At 43.3% G+C, this 20,142-nt stretch overlaps 1 protein-coding gene across 1 annotated transcript in view; it reads left to right on the top strand.

Annotated features, from left to right (window-relative positions):
- Nucleotides 1-9,168: 9,168 nt before the first annotated feature.
- Nucleotides 9,169-20,142, top strand: part of grik3 (glutamate ionotropic receptor kainate type subunit 3) — a 107,282-nt gene continuing 96,308 nt past the window's right edge. The window contains exon 1 of the mRNA XM_076279468.1: nt 9,169-9,283. Coding sequence (XP_076135583.1) covers nt 9,169-9,283 — 115 coding nt within the window. The remainder of the gene's footprint in view (nt 9,284-20,142) is intronic.

The raw sequence follows: 20,142 nt of genomic DNA, 5'->3' as shown, positions 1-20,142 counted from the left end.
TATCATTATATATTTTTTTCTTCTTTTTTAAATGTCCCGCACCGGGGCCCCCTAGTGGCCAGGGCCCGGGGCAGCAGCCCCTTTGCCCAATGCCCAAACGCGGCCCTGCATCTATGTGTGAATTTTTATTTTATTTTTTGCCTGTGAATCTTGAGAGCTTTGCTCAAATACCCAAAATTGCCAGAAGAGAAACGGCCATGAACACGCCTCAGCTGATTACCAACCGTGAACGTAGTACTTGATTACAGTCACACACACACACACCACCACCACCACCACCACCACTTCACACAAAGCTTCAGCTGGGAATGACATTCCTGCCATTGTCATCGGTTCAAGTGGCTCTCACTTCACATCCAACTGGTCACTTGATGACATGCCGTTTACTTTCCTCTCACTCACAGCTGATTTGGACACTGGCCCTTTCTTCAGAATTAGGAAAGGCCATAGAGTTCAAAAATCCAGTCTTTTGTTTTACAAGAACCACTTTACCCATGTGACTATTTTAACAAGGCCTGATTGGCTGTCCCAGTAATTCGAGAGAGAGACTGTGACTCCACAGAGAGTGAACATGGTGATCTATGAATAGTCTGAGTAATAGTCAGACCAAAATTCGTTTACCTTTTTTCGTCCCACCTGATCCTAAATACTCCCTATTAACATTCCTATTGCTGTATGTCATTATACTGTATATTGTACTGTACATCATGTACAATTTAATAAAAAATACAAAGTACAAATTGTACTATATTGACGATTGGTGAATAATTTGAAAAGTAGCATCTAGATGAGATAATAGATGAGTGATCCTTTTTCACCTAGGCAGTGCAGGGAAACCAATCATTGACATTCTGAGTTTTTAGGATTTCAACATGGTTAGGAGACAACACTGACTGAAGTAAAGTCACTCTTGGAGAGCTACAGAGAATAATGATTAATTTACCTTTCTGCACTATAATCAATGACATGGACCAGCACTGCTCTTTACTACACTCCTGACATTCTAAAATGTCAGGCCTAAACACTCGTTTTCTCTGCTTTTGATGTGTGGAGACCAAGTCGAATTTGCGTCAGTCAAAGGAGAGACACATCTACACACACCCAGGTCCAAACAGAGTCGTTTGTATTTGAGCTGAGTGACCTGTAAAAACCGGCTAAAACCTGAAATAACAAAGGTTATATTTCAGCCATTTATAAGGTATTTCTAAGCCAATAATCTCTTCAAATGTGCATAAATTATTATTTCCACAGTGTATATTATTAAGGGTGGGGTCATTCAGGTTAATTAAGTCTTACCTCAATTTGCTGTCAGTGGTGAAGGGACGCACACAACACCTTTGCTTATATTTATTTTTAATTAATATGGAGTATTCTGTGGCAGGTCATGACTGTCTAATTCTCAGGAGGAAAATGTGTAAACAACAACAAAGCATGTCCTTTGTAAGTCACTTGACAGACACTTGAAAACTAATCAACCAAGGGCACAGTCACCATGGTTTATCTTCACTTGATACACTGGATTTTACTGCGACTCTCTGCAGTTTGTGGGGAAACTCTTGGAAAGTGTGTAGAAAGCTCATCTTTTTGTAAGATCATGGGGCAGGAAAAGAAAAAGGAAAAAGAGTTGTTGTACTGACTGCAGCCTTAAGATGAATCCTGCATGCTACCCCCCCCCCCACACACACACACACACTCTTTCTCTGTCTCTCTCTCGTGTCTGTGTGTGTGTGTGTGTGTGTGTGTGTGTGTGTGTGTGGAGGTTCATGAGGGAATATGTCACAATCTGACAGTTCAGGGCTACAAGAGAACGGGATAACCCCGCCTGCAGGCATATGCAACACTGCATAAATGTCCATTCATTTGTGTCCTGCATGAGCATATGATGGAATCAGTGCATTAGATATGGGATTTCTGAAAACAGAATATTCTGATCACGCTGAAACATTATTTGATTTTTTGTTCATCTTTGGATACTCTGAATGTTTTGAAGATTTACAGCAAATGTTGTTTTTGTACCTTTTTGAGGTAATGTTTTTTTTTTTTTTCAAATGAATGTATTGGATTGTTCTCAATACAAATATATGATACTATAATGGGTAGAGTAAAATAGGTTCTTGTGTTCCAGCATCAGTTGGTTACAGTTTAAGTAAGAGATTATACAATAGTAATTAATATTTTAATTATATATCAACTCTTTTATATACTATGCTATACTATGCATTCAAGAAATGGCCCACAGGTTAAAGGAGAACTCCGGCCATTTTTTTATCACAGAGTTGATCATGTTCACAGAATACTGTGATCAACTGACATGATCAACTGAGCTCTGTATTAAAAATGGCCGGAGTTATCCTTTAATAAACTACTACAAAAGACCATCAAGCTAGTAACAGAGTACTACACGTGTAAACCTTTTAACAGTGTCCACATGTTTTGGGCAGGATTTCATTTTTATTTAAATTTCAATTTATCATGTCATTTTGAAGGTCACTATGTGATAGTGGTTCCCAGGGCTGAAATCAATGCTCCCTATGAAACGAGTAGAGACAGATCCCTAGAATGGTTAACATGAGAAAAGCTTCCAAACAGAGCAGCGTCTTTAACACTGCCACACCCCATCAGCCATGGGATCTGGAAGGGGTAGGAGATGTCAGGTTGGTTGTGTGCTCAGCACTGTGGCCGGCCGTGTGGTGATTTCCCTGGCACTTCCACTCTGTTTCAGCTGCACAGCACCTCATCTAGTGTCACTGGTGAGGCATACATCTTTCCTGCGCCCGCTCTCAGCCCTTCCGAACGGGCCAGCGCTGAGGTTAATGCTGTGATCAGAGCACCAATTGGGCCAATTCCTCAAAGCCCCGGCCCCCCTCCCCCAGACAGCCTCTAGCCTTGAGTCTCGTGGCTACGAGGCCACGGCCAGCACCCGATCCGTCAGCGCTGAACAAAGTGGCAATATTGCTTTGGTAACGCGCAGGCGAGTAAATAGACATTTAATCATCTGTGGCTGGCTGGCCGCTAACACTGCAAGGACGGCAGCGCTGAGGGAGTGGACAGCAGGATGAAGTTGCCAGACTCTTGAGGCTGCACCCCTGGCTGAGGTGATGGTGGTGGTGAAGATGTCTAACATGCTTTCAGAAATAGATAGATAGACTGTGCAACTATCTGAAAGCGGTGTAAACAAGCCTGGCATGATATTGCTAACCTGGTATTCATCCAAAAGGCGACTGTGTCTTTGAGATAATCAATATAATATGTCTTGATCATAACATGTGATAATTAGTCTTAACCCTGACAGTAATACTACTGACAGTAATACTACTACTGAGTTTTGTGTTCTCACACCTGTATCTGTACATTCAGTAATTATTTTGTAATCATAATAAGTGAATGAAATTATTATTATGTACAAAATGTTCATTTACACTGAGTGACTGAGATAATGAAGAGATGACCATAGACTACCAAAAGGTTGAATTCAGAGCTTGTAACAAGGCACATTAAATTTCAAGACTAGTCCAATGATTTGTAGTGCTTTTAGCCCTGGTAGGAAATTGTTTTTGCAGAGGTACCAGATTTGCAAGATGGCAACATTCAGGTTGACTTCACACACTTGACAAGTCATACAGTATGCTGACACAGATTACTGTCACAGGTATTCAAAACTACTATGAGACTTGATTTCATTTGAAATGAGCAGTGAGCATTTGCCTGTAAAGCACTTTTTGTGCATATAAAAACTCTGCTGTTCACCTGTGATCCTACGTGGTATTGACTCAGCAACCAAATGACACACACAATGAAACACATAAATTGTGTTTGTACTGCAAAATCAAAAGTACCAAGCTAGCATGGCAATTATTAAACTTTGAGGAATAATTCTCACCTCTGAGTACAGCATGACGAGTACTACAAGTTCAGAATGACATTCATATCTGTCTCATATCCTTACTCTGACTAGTCAAAGGCTATTCAAAACGAGTCAGAAAAGTCGAGACAGGACCAATCGTCAAAATTTCGGTGTCCACCACTCTAGTTCATCCAAATCAAAACAGAAAAGGGACTCAAAGTGCTAAATACCAGAATTTTCCTTTAAGAAGACCTTTTTAAAAAAATAAAATATCAATGGTACATAACTGAGTAAAAAGGTGTTGTTTTGCAAAAATACATGAATAGAATAAAAGTAAAAGAGAGGAAGAGAAAAAAAACAACTCCATGGAAAATGGTTGTTGGGCTGTTTGCTGTTTCTCTCTGCAGTAGGGGATGTTCGATTCATGAATTATCCACAGCCTACTGGAGAAGTTTGGGGCATTTTTGTTTTTCAAAAGGAGAGAATGAAAATCAATGGACAAAAAATGTTTCACATTATTCGTTTTCTTCGGCTCGATACCATCCCTGCAATTTATCCAAACAATTATGAACAATCTAGCAACTTGTATGATGTATCTTCTTTCAAACAATTGTGTGAAGGAGTCCGCAATTAGGGACTCGCTGTTGTCTACGGAGCATTGATCATGTCTTTTCAGTTTGGTGGCAGTGGCCTGAAAAATGAACTTGTGTTGATCAATCTCACAATCTTGGTGCATTGCTCATCAATGGTTCTAGTTTTACAGTGAGAGTCACATGCGTTCTGATCCATTAGCTAAGACTGACTTGCCAGACAAGGCATTGATTTCTGGAGTCAGCTAGCTTGCACATGTTCCAGTGTTTTTCTTCAAGGGTAAAGTACAGAGGCAGACACAGACTTGACTCCTGACTTCTGAACTGTGGCGTGGCCTTTTAATTAGTTCTAATCTGTTGGTGTGTGTATGACGAAACTACAATTGGTTGATAACATGGGGAGATAATTTGCATTGCATCTCAACATCAAAACCAGTCCTACAAAGTTCACTGAATAGCCAATAGCCATTCTCTGAATAATACATTATTTTTTAATTAAAAAAAACATGTTGGTTTTTAATATTTATGTCATATTTATAAATGTATCTATACTTAAAATAAGGATTGTTTCCCTGAATAAAATACTTGACTTGCTGACTTGAATGAAACTGGAGCAAAATCTGAGGACATTGTTGATTTAAATTACATAAATACTGCAATAACTAGTTATGCTGTATTTTTTCCTCAATCCTCTGTCTTCCTGTCCTGTCTACCCCAGTGTCACATTGTATGTTTGTGTATATGTATGGACAGGTTGATGGCAAATTTTCACTAGTACTTGTAACTACAGTAAGTGACAAATAAAGGCTACTACTATTAAGACTAAGACTGTTTGAAGCCTTCTTTGCCATCAGAAGTCAAGTGTTGGTTGAAAAGAATCTGTGCTCATGTATTTCAAATGTCTTTGTGATGGCTCTATCCATCATGTCCAGTGGCTGTCTCTTGAGAGGACTCTCTCCGAGGTGACTCTGCCTTGAATGTCTAAGAGGGCCAACTCTGAAGAGGCGCAAATCGCATCAAACAGTTGCTTACACCAGGAGAAACCAACACCAAGCACTTCCTGATGGGTCACAGTGACGTGTACCAGGAAACTCCTTTACACTGACATTTAGTAACACTCAGATATAGAAAACTATTCCCTCAAATAACCTAGAGTTCAAGTTTCGATATACCTTCATGTGTACAAGAGTGACAAAGACAGAAAGAGAAAGTCTGTAAGTATGAATGTTTGTACATGTATGTGAGTTTGTGTGTGTGTGTGTGTATGTCTGTGACAGATAATGGGAGGAAAGGAGAAATACGATGTCAGAGTAGGTGTTTATTAAAAGCGACTGGCGATAATGCCTCTCGAAGCTTTGCGTAGAGAGTTAAGGGGCGTCATAAATCTATGTGCTCTCATCACTCTCCCCGTGATCACAAAAGCAAAGTGACAGCGCATATGTTCTCCATTATCTGCCCCTCTCCTCCACCTAATAGAGAGAGAGCAGGGGGAGAACGGATGTGCCTGGGTGGTGCGGAGAGGGTGGTGCGGGGGATCTGAGCGATGGTAATGATGATGGCATGTTGCTGTGCCATCGCTCCGTCTTGTATCTTGCGGGCATCCACCTGCCACCGTGGCTGATCAGGGACATCGGTCAGTTCCGCTGGCCGCTCAGCGTAATGGAGAGGCCAGCTAAAGGACCTGCACATGCTTCACACACACACACACAAACACACACACACACACACACACATGCACGCAAACACACACATGCACACACATATGTGTGTTCTGTGTGTGAGGACCACTGTGGGCCCCCAGCCTGCCTCTCTGTACCAGAATCCGGCTCACAACTTGCTGGGCGTTTTGGATGGCGCCACGGCAGTCAATGCATCTTGATAATGCGCGCACCGGAGGCCACATAACTCATGCTGATGACCCCAGCATTGTGCCAGAGGCTCCTAAATCTGCACTCCAGGGCTGACATGAATATGCATCTGTGGAGTGCTGGTCGCCATGGTGCCCCCACTTTCATTCAAATCTGCATATGAAAACAACTAAGCTGGCAACATGTACTAATACACTTAACCTTTTTTTCTCTATTATTGTACTGTTTTTTCCATTATTTGTTGTTGACAGATCAATTAATGGGCAGTGTTAATCACAATTGCATATCAATAGATCCATATAAAAACATACACTGTATCTTCTGTTTCCCACACTGCACTGACATGGTGAGATCAGGTAAACAGGTCGATACTGTCAGTAGAAAAGGAACTGTTTAGCTACAGAATATATGACTATAAGGAGTGCCAAAAAGAAGACTGTATGTACAGTAATAAGAATAATGCTAAAAATGCATCAGCCAAATGTAATGTAATGTAATGTAATAAGACTTCTCCAGCGTAAATGTATCATGTTAATCATGCACCCATAGGTCCATTAAGATGTGTGAACACAGAAGCATGTGTAAACAGTGAGCAGGCCGTACTATTGGATGTAAAGATGACATGCATTGCAATAAGTGCAACACTTTAGTTTTTCTGTCAATTATAGGAATTACAGCCTGGAAGAAATGCCAGAAAACTACCATCGGCTACCCTCATTCAAGCCACTTGCTTTACCAGCCAATAAACTGGAGATGGAATTTGCATGTATATCCAGAAAAAAGATAATTGAACGCAATACTATAATTGTCCAATTTCATTCTTACTTACTACTGACCCATAAAATGAGCTGAACCCCTGCAAAAAAGGTATCCCAGTATATAGTTTATCAATGCAAATCTCTTTAATGCAAAAGGTCTTTGTATTCAGCTTCTGCTCGTTGCGGTTTTCTGTCCCATGCTTGATGTGATCGTCAGTCTTGTCCATTTGTAGCAGATGGCCCCCTGTCTGATTGCATGATGAACTGCGAAGGCGCCCATGAGTATTTATTCCAAATGCATGGCGACAGTAACAAAGTGGCCATGTCACGGAAGCGAATAAATACACTTATCATGCGATTTCATTACTCGAGCACAGTCGATATTCGCACACGACGTTGTAGGCTTTGAGGGTATGGTGGAATAACAGGGTCGGGTGGTGGTGGTGGGAGGGGGGGGTGACTTGCTTCTCTCTTGCCCTCTTTCTCTCTCCCTTTCCCTCTCTCCCTTGCTCTTGCCCTCCTCCTAAGTGATCACCATCATGTTTCACTCAGTGTGCGTGGCTGATGGCTTCACATAAAGCATGAAAAATGGACAGAGCGGGAGGCAGCAAGCCGTTTGCAGGGCTAATGTACTCATTGACACAGACAGAGTGGGCCAAATAAAGAGGGTAAGCAGTGGGCTTTATCAATGCCCCCCCCCCCTCCTCTCTGGGGCAGCAACGACTCTATTCCCCAAGGAGAATTATGGCGACGTAAAGACCAATAATGTCTGGGCAGTCCTTGGTTTTGGACACCGTGATTCATTCCCCAATAGGCATGTGACCTCTCAACTGCATGTTTACACCGACGCTTCAGAAAAGAGGGGAAATGGACGGCTTCTGTATGAGCATAGACTCTGTCTCTCTCTCTCTATCTCTCTCTCTCTCACACACAAGATATTCTAGTGTGAACCATTTATAAAGAGAAGAAAACCAAACATAGATTGTGAGGGCAATCTGAGATCTTGCCATAATGTCATTATGACTGTCAATTTCTCACTTAACTTCTCTGACTTAACTATGGGATCAGTTATCCATACATCCTTTATCATTCATGATTCATACTGTCTGATTAGTGACAAGTGTTTCTGAAGCTAGCTGAGTGAGCTGGGGGTGACTGCGGAGGCAGTTGGTCCTTGTATGTGCTTTCCGTAGGCTACTCATGGCATGCTACCGTTGCCCATTGCTGATTTAGGAGGAAATGGCTTCCTGGGGCCTTTGATCACACCTGCGCTGTCTGCGATCTGGCACCATAGGGAGTCAGTAAAAAGGTGCAATTAATGTTTCATGGGTGTTTCCGTTTTTGGCCAGGCCATCTGCCCACCGTCTCTGGTTCAACTTGTTAAATAAAACAGTGCATACGGTGTATTCTTGTCAAATGTAGACTTTTATTTTACTTACCACATCTTTTCTGATACATAGGTACAAGTTCTGACCTAAAGACTCGAGTCAATATGAATAGTTATAATAATCTTAAAGTAGCCTACACAGTTGAAGTGCAGTGCCAGGCTGCATGGATATGGTCACCACATGTTGCAAACGAGCGCTGACCTAATATATCATTTGGATGTCACTGTGCTAGCAAGGGCATTTTCTAAAAATAGATGAGGAATCTTCACGTGTTCTGCTTTACCGTTTGAATGTCTTTAACCGACAAAAGAGAAGGGGGGACTTTCTGGCGGGGAATAGTACCGCAGGCGCAGTCCCCTTCCACATTTGCACGGGATTCCAGCCCGGTTGTTGCGGTACCCGAGCCAGCCGACAGATAGCATCAGCGGTAGGATACAGGGGATACAGGGACTCCTGCAGGCTAATTGTAGCAGCCAACGTTCGCAGGTGTAACACTGATCCGTGTGTGCGAGGAGCCGGGGCTTTTTATCAGCGAACCGATTTGAGACTTGAGAGTGAAAAAAATAGAAAACTAGGAAAATGTTGCACCAAGTACAATGAGAGCAGATTTGTTGCAGACAGACAAGTCTACATATGACTCCCACCAACACATATTTGATGAGCAATTCTGAAACGTCTTTGGATTCTTAAAAAAAAAGTGGATCCCACTACTTCACAATCATGAGAAATACTTGGTTGTCACCTCGAAGTGCGATTGTGGAATACTGGACAACGGGCATTGTGTGTCTTTTTTGGATTCAGTGTTCATTCGGGATGCCTCACGTCATTCGAATAGGTAAGAAAACAACATATTCGTGCGTAAAGCACACTACCTTCCGAAAAAGAGTTTCAATGATTAACATGCATCATCAGCTATTGTTTAAAAATTGAGTCTATATAATTTCAGTGTCTTCTTTCTTTGCCTTCAAATTTATCTGCTCGTCCCTCTTGAAATGAAGTAATGAATGTCAGTAAATGCCTCTAAACTTCTTTTGGTGCAGAACAAAATGCCAGTTAGGGAAAGGTCACCCGGAATAAAGTGATCAGTTGAACCTGGTGACCGTAAGAATGGTAAATTTGCTCAGCATTAACAAACCCAAACGTGTAACAGACTTCAAATACCTTCGTTTTGCGTCGAAAAGGCTAAGTGATGCCTGTATGGCCAGGGTAGTGCAACATTTTGCTCCGGTTTTGTAGGTTGGTGAGGTACAAAAACAAAATCATATTAGACTACGATTCACATAAAAATACCTCTTCTCTATTTCCTCCATTTTGATAAAGTGTTTTAACTATGAAGCTATTATCTGAACATCGTTTGACGGGGTGCATTACGAAACTGTGGTCTGCAGGAGATGAGTTCCTATATTTTCTTCAAAATGTGACACTTTGTAAAGTAAACGAACGTTTTCTGCGAAAATAAAAGATCCGTTCTGAACTTAGTAAGACATCCATCTCTTGCCAGAATTCGAGTGAATCATGAAGAAAAAAAGTTTGTGCGTTAACGTCCTACCATTCAGGTGGCACCATGTGTATTTTTCCACGTATTTCGTTGTACACAAGAACAACAACAACATCAACAACAACTTCAAAGCATCTCTGAGATTGATGCGAAGTTAAAATGTGATGCTGTCTCGCGTTAGGACTCACAAAGTCAAAAACATGGTAAATCTCTCATTGGGAGCGCGGCGAAGCGATGAAACGCGGAGCGCCGCGAGAAGACAGGGCTCGAATGGAGATCAATACGTTTTTGTCCCTAGGCAAATCACTTTTGACAAGTGGCCTGCCGCTATGCAGGACAATTACTCAAAATGTCATTAGAAGACATTAACACATCTCAACGTGCACTCGGAGGACATGGCAGCTATGCATTTCGTGGTGGACCTTAATAGACTATACCTCCCTTCTGAATAGGAGACTGCAAAGACATCAGCACTCAAAACAGCGAAAACACATCACCAGTTGTCTCCGAAGAAATCCCATTTCAATAATGAAATCGATCATGATAATAAGCCTGCTTGTCCAATCCGTCTGATTTTACAACGAGATATTTCTTCTATAATCTTCAATTGAAAATATGGGCAGCACATTATGTGATTTATGAGATCAATTTGGCAAATGCAGCTTTTACAGTGTGTTTTTCTGTTTGTATATTCATACTATACATTAGGAATGAAACAGTAATTTTCAAACTGTTTATACAGACAGAAAATAACTGCTATTTTGATGGCCTATTGTGGATTTCAGGTGCACATTTATTTGATCTGGGTTTGATTGATAGCTGTTTTGAGGGGAGCTTTCACTTGTGTGACATTCTAGAAGAGGTTTGTTTTGTCATCTGAAACACAGTTCTGGTCTTTTTTGCTTTGATGTGCTCTTGTAAAATGAAAGATTTTGTTATGGAGCTTTTCCTACTAGTCAGCTGCACATTCAACCGCATCCAAAAATCGACTTTGACAGGCTCTGTTTTTGACACAGAGCTGAATCAAATCTACCTTGAAATGTGATACAGCCATGTTGTTATTATGTTTATTATGTAGGTGCTGGGAAGCTCTGTTTCATTGGTCGTGTATTTGAAAAAAACAAAAACAAGCAGGGAAAAGAGAATTGAGAGAGAGAAGGTTGCTGACTGTGTGCTAGAATGAAAAAAGAAAGAAAGAAAAAAAATCGGCTCAAGCTGAAAAGTTGTTCCATTTGCGCTCATGTACTTTGCTGCAAGGCTCTGCTGGTGTGTGTGTCCTTTTATTTGCATATTTGCATATACGCTTTTATTCCCCAAATGTGTGTTTCACATCGCCTTACTTTCTGTGCCCTCTCCTATTTCCAAAAATGTGTGTAGGAGGGTGAGGATGAGAGTGTGTGTGTGTTTTTGTATAGATAAATGTGGATCTGTTAGAGGATTTCATACATGTGTGCAAAGTGTGTATTGGGGGAGAGGGGTGTGTGTGGCGCACACAGTACACACACGTGCTTGAAATTGGTAAAGTGGTGCGTAAAAAGGCCATTCACTCTGAAACCACAAGAGGGCTCTGTGTAAAGGCAGCGTTTGGAGAGGCCTCTGCGCCAGAGTCGCCCCAGCCTGGGTCGCCCGCATGCAGACGGGGACTCCGTACCAGATCCTCAGTGTGCATTACCGCAACATCACGCTGCTGGTCTGGGCGGATAAATCACACCAGTGGTGGTTCACATGCAACAGAACCCTTCCCTAAACAGCAGACCCTTTCATGCTAAAAGAGAGGGTGGATAAAGCACGGAAGGGTGTTACATGATTCCATTTCATAACTTAGAGAAAGGAAAGGAGCAGCGATGTTTGCAATATATTTGGATTATTTTTGAAGACCCAATTTCCATATACAAGCTGAAAGGGTCCTTGTCCTGTTATCCATTTTAGGTGGCACACTACAGTAAAAGAAAAGAAGAGAGAGATAGTGAAGCAGAGAGAGCATGTGTCGTATTGTGGATGGAGAGCAGGTTGTGAACAATCTCCTGTGTACAACTACTCGTGGGTACCATGCAGCGTCCGATGGTAGACCTCGTCATTGATTTGACTGTTTTTATTGGGCTTTTCACTGCGTCTGGAAGGTCAATCAGTCTCACTCTGCAGACACATAAATGTCCAAGGCAGAGAAGTCACCTTTTCTTTTTTCTTTTCTAGCAGCCACCGTTTTCTGCTGTTTTATTGCTTGCCCTTTTTTTTTGCACTGTAACATTTTGATATGTTAGATCACTCAACATTTTCTTTTTGCCCTTACATGTATTGAAGAAATGTTATATTCCAGATTGTTGGTGAAAATGTGCATTTGGTATCACACACAGTGCCTTGTACACTGTCTAAAAACTCTGCTTCATACCATATTTGCTGTAATAAAAAATAAGAAAATCAAAGGTATATTCTTTACCAACACTTGCCAACACAAAGACATTTGTCTTTTGAACACTGAGCCTTAAGTCTGAGACTTCCTACGAACGAGCGCGTCAGATGCTTTCTTTAGATGTCCAAGGCAGTGAGATTGCTGTGGAGTGAGTGATCCGACTGTGTCTGCCATTTTAAAGCTCATTTGGGTTTGTGTTACAGTAGCCTTGGCTCTTGTCGTTTCATCTCGGTTGGGAGGTAGACGATGGATTGAACTAATTTATGGCCTCTGCCCTGTCCTTTTTATTTTCTGAATGAGGGAATTTAGTGCCAGACAAAGATTTATTGAATAATCAATTGCTTTATCTACCTAATACTTAAAGTGCTTCATCATTGCCAGTTAATCAATCTGGCTCATGATTTTATGTCGCCTTTGTTTCTGTCATTCCAGTGGAGTCTGGGGGTGCTGGGAGTTTTCATTCGTTCTAATTTTATTTAATTTAGGCAGCCGACACAAGGAAGACTTACACAGATGCACACTGATTGGGTCATTCATCAATCACGTGTCATCTGTGCAATAAATTAAGTAGCAAGTAGTGAGTAGAAATCAGGAGGATTTATGAATGCACACACAGACGTACAATGCATGTACAGAGGCTCTCAGTTGGGGTGTAATTGGTTGTATTTGAAACAGTGCAGACTTCCTCATTGCATATTCTTTTTCCCTATCATGGTATAGAATATAATTGAATTAAATAGAATGGAAACAGAAATACGGAAAAATCTTGTCTTATTCTCATTTGCTTGCGGATTAGATTTAATTGTTTTCCTGCAAATGTAACTGAACAGTTTCTTAGTCATCACTAAGAAGTGCAGATGATAAACTCATGGCTACATTTGTAAGCTGTTTTGTTTGGTGGTCGCAAGAGATATGCAGACTCTGCCTATTCAAATTTACAGAGGCCTCTTGTAGCATGCTCTGTGGATGGGAATATGTTATCCCCATGAATTCTAAAAGACTGGCGAGGGAATAATCCAAATGGCTTTCCTGTAGCTGTCGCTTCTCGTGGCGTTGGAGCACTCTCACGCTTCCGCGAGGACCCCGACACCGTGACTGTCTATGTGTGCAGTCTCACGAGAGGAAGGAGATTAGGAACAAACCCACTCCGACGTGAACTTGGATCCTCTTCTGTGCGGTTCACGTAAACAGCCCATCTACCCGTGACCTTGGAATCTTTCAAAATAGACTCCGAGCGCCATCATCGCAGCCGGAACATTTTATTTATAACACAGGCAGCTCACAAGAAGCTCAGGTACAGTTAGCCAACAACAGCAAAAAAAAAGATAGGATGAGAAAAAAAGGATAGGAAGATGAAAAGGTCTTGGTAGTGCAAGGTGGAACATCACAAGTAATTCCCCCATTAAGACAGCCATCAATTGTTCTGGGCAAATAAATATTTCATTTTCATGTAAATTTAATCGCCGTGGTGACAGGAGCCAGCGCCGCGCAGGCAGCCAGAATGCACCAGGGCAGCAACGCAAACGATGCGGCCTTCAAGGTGCTACTCTGCATTTTAACAAAGCCAAGGTGTGGGTCAAAAGGGAGGTCAGTCTGGAAGAAAGAAAGGAAGCCTTTCATGTTGAATGCTGAGGCCTGTGTTAGGACAGTACACAGGTGTGGCATGGGGGGGGGGGTTATATGGCTGGATTTCTATCTGAAATCAGTGTGTTTGTGTGAGGCTGGTAGAGACTTACGTGCTTGTGGACCAGAGGGAGCACAATCTAATTCACACATACTGTGTTACTGCAGTGGGTGGGGAGGAAGCTGCGGTTGTTTACGTGTAAATTGAAAAACAGAGTCATGCATCACATCATCACAGAACATGATCATTCAATCATGCACACACACACACACACACACACACACACACACACACACAGACACACACAGACACACACACAGACACACTCACACACACACACACACACACACACACACACACACACACACACACACACACACACAGACACACACACACACACACACACACTCACAGACACACACACACACACACACACACACACACACACACACACACACACACACACACACACACACACAGACACACACAGAGAGAGAGACACACACACAGAGAGACACACAGTTTGCAAATTCATCATTCATACCATATAGCGTAGGCTATCACAGACATTAGCATATACGTAGACGCGGCTCCCACACATTCACACACACGTTTTTTATTCACACAGATGTCAGGTTTAACCAGATCTCGGATCACAATCCACTTGATACAACAATCACATGCCCATGGCTTGGCACCGTATACTTCAATATAGGCAATCAGAGAGAGCAGCTGTTTCATCCCGTTCTTTTGGCCTGCGTTCTAATGCAGCATGTCCTGTTCCCATGTGCTCGCTGGAGACATGGCTCGCACCACAACGCAAGTGACGTTTAGTCAGACGGCGTGGATCCTGGCCAGATCTAATACCCACTAATCGAGGAGCCAAAAGGTTGAGTCAGACCCCTCACAAATGATTTTGTCCTTTTTTCCCCTCTGTCTTGTTTTGTTCCTGGATGATCAAGAAACCAAATTTGGAATCATTCCTAGCTTCAACCTCTCTTTGTCTTCTCCCTCTCTCATTCTCTCCCTCTCTCTCCCTTTCTTTCTCTCTCTCTCTCACACACAAACACAGTTAGAGAGGAGGTGTGCAGGGACCACGTGTAGTTCATGATAGAATAGTGTCACACACAGTACAGTCTTGAATTGTACTGTGCATATACTGTAGATGACGTCTTACACTGGGTGTAGCAGAAAACAATCTGTGAAAAATAAGGACAGACACTCCAGTGTGTAGTGCATTTGCAGAGATGAATAGCCTGTTGTGTGTGTTGTGTTGTTTATGGCCTTAAAATCACACAGATGAGACAGGAGCCCCATGTCTGCCTGCTCACTGCGTGGGATCAAATGAATAAGCCAATTTCACAGTGTCCAGGTGTCCGGCCTCGTTGATGTTAATGATGCCTTAATTGGCAGGGTAAAACGTCTTCCTGCTTTTGTCTTTCCTGTGGACTTTTCTTTTGCTGTCTATGGGAGAGTGCTGTTCCACAGGAAGTTGATTTACACAGCGGCGCCATCTTGTGAAATGGGCTAATTAGCTCTAGCGAACTACAGAGGTTTCTGCGACATCCATAACTGAGAGGCACTCCATAATGCAACTTACGTCGCCAGTGCCACAGAACTTCTGGAGAAGCCCCCCCCAAGTCATTGAGCCGCGGCCAAAAAAAAGCAGGCGATAAGCGCAAAGCCATCGCCTTCTGAAGGAGGGCCTGGCGCCGGGACTCAGTAACAGCTTGTCTCCTCGTCATGTGGGATCGGAGCGTGTCCTCCCTCACATACATAATTGACTCTTCCATTATGAATCATCAGCGTCATGAAGTGGTACCCAGTGGAGAGTGATGGGGATGAAACAGCAGCTCCAAAAGAGGATGCGCCACAACCACAGCAGGCCCCCACCACCACCAGCACCACCACCTCCAACACCATCACCAACACCAACCGCACACACACACACACACACACAGTCGCGGCTGGTAGCCTCATAGTGCTCTCCAAACAGATGGTGTTTTCATATCGGAGTACAAAGTGTGTGCTCCACGGTGAAGAGGTCTGAGGGGAACATATGCTCCCGATGATTATTTAAATAAATAAAAAAAAGTGTGGCCGTGCACGCCGAGGAGACATGCTGACCTCGGTGTCGCCGGGGAGACACAGCGAGTCGGCACACGCTGGTGTGGCCAGTGCTTTGAGTGTCCTGAAATTTGAAAGCTTTGTTTTCCTTTCTATTTGGTGTTTGTCTTTCCCCTACGATGTGATGCATTGGGACTTGAGAGATGTGTGTGTGGGTGGGTGGGTGGGGGGGGGGGGTATTAGGAGGTGAAGAGGAACTTGATTGGAAGAGATAATGTTGCTCATTCCTGCCTGCCCGCTCCAACTCGAGCCTCCAGAGATGGAATGTCATTATTGGAGGATGTGTGCCCTTCCGGATTTGACAGCAGCTGCAAATTCATAGGTTGTCAGTGTTGTTCTCTCTCTCTCTCTCTCTCTCTCCCTCTCTCTGCCTATCTCTTTAACTCTCTTTTTCTGTCTCTTGCACCCCTCCCCCTCTCTAATTCTCTCACTGTCTTTTTTCTTTCTTTCTTTCTTTCACACAGACACACAGACACACACACACACACACAGACACACACACACACACACACACACACACACACACACACACACACACACACACACACACAGACACATACACACACACACAGAGACACACACACACACACACACAGACACACAGACACACACACACACACACACAGACACACACACACACACACTGTCTATTTTGTTGGTGTCGCTTTACCACGCTGCAGAATCAAATTTCATGTTCTTCCCATTTGTCTTTATTACGAGCCTCTGTCTCCCCGCAATGTGGCCTCCATTGCCCAAGTGCAGGCTGTGTGGAGGAAAGTCAAATAAAATTAAAGTAGTCAAACGGGAACCCTCAACCCTCAGCCATTTTATTTCGTCATGGTCACAGGTTACACAGACATGTTTAACTGGCAGTGACAAGGATATGGGCATTTTAGCTGAAGCGTTTTTTCCCCGTTTCTCTCTCTTTTCCTGGGAGCTTTTCAACAGCATGGCCAGACTCAAACTCATGCACATTCTTGCGAGCTTTTCAGCATGGCCAAACTCATACACAGACAAACACACTCACTCACACTGACACGTAGACAGACATACACATGCACGCACGCACGCACGCACGCACGCACGCACACATGCACACTCACATTGACACATAGACAGACACACACACACACACACACACACACACACACAATCACACAGCAGGTCTTCTACAGCCTGCCTTCTGTAAACCAGTGAAAGGGAGAGTCGTGAGCAGTGCAGGCAGAGCACTGTGGACTCTCGTTTAGTTTGTTAATTAGCTCAAACCTTTTGATCCCAATTTAAAAACCTGCCACGTTGCTGCGCTTGCCTCTTTTGTGCATTGCCCCGAGCAAGATAAAACGGCTCTTTTTTCCCCCTCTTTGCCTTTCAAATGGCTCGTCATTCCAGGCCTACCCACTGCCCCCCCCCCCCCAGCTTCCCACCTCCACACACACACACACACACACACACACACACACACACACACACACACACACACACACTATTTCCACCCCTACCCCTCCGCCCACCACGAGCCTTATCCGTGCCCTGACACGAGCAGCAGCAGCTATGGCTGCTGCCAGTGCAACCGCAGGGCCGCACTGCTGTCCTCCTCATTACAACCTTTCCCACAATAGCAGACCTTTCCTGCTTGCCAGCGCTAATCAGGAATTAACACGGAGGTACGGGCTGGAGCAGCGGCGGCAGCGTCAACTGCTTCAGCGTCAGCGGCCACAATAGCGAGCTGGATTCCATGTGAGAGACAGAGGCGCTGTGAGTGGCCAGGTGTCGTCGACCTCCATTGTCGCAGGCACACAGGAAATGTCACACACTGTTCTCTGCCTGTGCCTCTGAGCAACAAGAAGAAGTGTGTGTGTGTGTGTGTGTGTGTGTGTATGTGTGTGTGTGTGTGCGTGTGTGTGTTTGTATGCTGGGATGGGGGGTGGCAGTGTTGCCTGCTAGGCTAAGGAATAAAAATAGTCCATGCCTATGAAATTCAAAAAATACTTCACAGGAAATATTTCACAGAGAACCTCCATTTCGTCCGTTTCAGCAAATCTGTTTGTTTGCACTCGTTAACCAGTAGATGACCACATCTGTGCCTAACACCTCTTTATTGTAAAGAAAATCAGCTCTGTACAGATGACGCCCCACCTACTGTACCTAGTCAAAACACATCACACTGCCATAATAAGAAAACAAGGTTGTTATTTTCTGGCACAGTCAATGTATTGGGGCACTGTTTTGTTTTTGGGAGAAGATGAGAATGCACTCGGACATTGCAGTAGCCTGTTAGGAAGGCAGTGGTTGACTAGGCGGGTGCCCAGTGAACTCATCTGAATGCCTGGAGATATGGGGCATCAGCTAAATATAGCAAATGACTGACTCAAGGCACACACTGAATGCCACTTGTTGTTGATGGATGACAACAGAATAGTGTGTGCAAAGAATGTTGACATCTTATGGTGCCATGAGGCTATATACCAATAAGAAAAAAGACCAAAAAATAAATGTCCAAAGGATTGTATGTTCGTTCTGCTTCTTTTCCTTGACTGGTGACCAGATGACCCTGTGTTAAACGATAGCAGTATCAGGGGGGCAGTTGGCTGCAGCAACAGACATTGCCTATTTGAAGAGGCCTCATCTTCTCCTTGAAGATAGAGGCAAGTGGCTTCTGCCGACATCTGAAGAGAGCGATCAGCTTCTTCACAGCTCCCCTCTGGTGTTTATAGCATTGTTTGCAGAGCTGCAATGGAACAAGTGGAAAAAGACTATACAACAACAAACATACAATCGTAGAAATAAACAACAATAAACAACAACCATAATACAGAATGCTGGTGAGAGAGGATCTGTGTGCAGAGCCATGGCTTTTTCTCTGTGTTAACGCAATCAACGTGACTTTGTGAAAGGCTTGGTTTAGGCGCTGTCACAGACCATTTGGAGTTCCGCGGTGGGTTGTTTGCATATTGCTTTATCTTCCAATAGTGGTTAAAAGTTCACTGGCACTGACGTCAGTCGGGCGTGAAAATTCAATCATTTGAAGCAAAAAGCCTTCTTTTTCTACCCCAGAGCGTTTTCTACAGACCTGGTATTACAAACAATATTACAAAGATGTATGTATGATATAAAAAAAACAGTGGGTGTTGTATGATTACTCTGAATAGTGCATAATGTTGAGACAGATTAATTAGCTGAATTAATTACTATGGTGCTAATTGCTTGACATGGAAGCCAAACTTGAGATCAAGAAATTTGCATGAATAATTGGAGCAGTTCATCAACTAGCATTATCTGGTGGAAATAAATAAATAACACGGAGAATAAAGAGGTAAATGTAATTATTTAATGGCACGAATATCATGGCATTCCACTGAATAGATTCATCAGGGCTGCATTCAGATCTTAGATTTTAATTGAGCTCCTCTCTCCTCCGCACTGGGTTAGAGGCATCCCTTATTATGTGTGTCTCCTCACAGACAGTCTGTTTAAATTGGACTTCATGTGTAATTCGACAGGACAAAAAGGGTGAATTGTGTATTGTGTGGCTGGTGAGAATGTGTCTACATAGACTGTAAATATACATATGCAATTGGATTTTCTCACGGCGCCACACGTGGCCTAATTTGTCTCATCTATTTTAAATACGCCGCTGCGTATCCCTTGAAGAATGAGTCAGCTAAGGTCTGCATGAATGGGACGTGCTCTAAATCCATCTCAGGTAGCGGCAGACTCGAAGCTGGCAGGAAGACGTTGGTTGGCCCGCAGCTGGCCTGAAGCTGTTTGTGAGTCAGACTCTCACTACCTGAAGTCGTGGCACTGAAGAATGCTTTGAAGCCACATGCCACAGCTACCACTTGTTTACAGAATGTTAAAAAAAAACAACTAGAGTGGAAAAAAGCTGAAGAAACGGGAAGGGAAATGTCAGAGGTAACTGTCAAGTCATTCTGTATACTGAAAAAAAAAAACAGGATGTACAATTTGACGGAGTGGTGGACCGGTGGTTTGCACTGAGAGCAGAGGGTGGCGGAGAAGCGAGCCGTGTCTGTGTGT

The sequence above is a fragment of the Alosa pseudoharengus genome, unplaced genomic scaffold (genome assembly GCF_046254945.1).
Source record: "Alosa pseudoharengus isolate Yale_2024_CS ecotype anadromous, Long Island Sound unplaced genomic scaffold, YU_APseudo_1.1 YU_APseudo_1.1_scf_12, whole genome shotgun sequence".
NCBI lineage: Eukaryota > Metazoa > Chordata > Actinopteri > Clupeiformes > Clupeidae > Alosa > Alosa pseudoharengus.
This window is presented reverse-complemented; position numbering and strand designations above follow the sequence as displayed.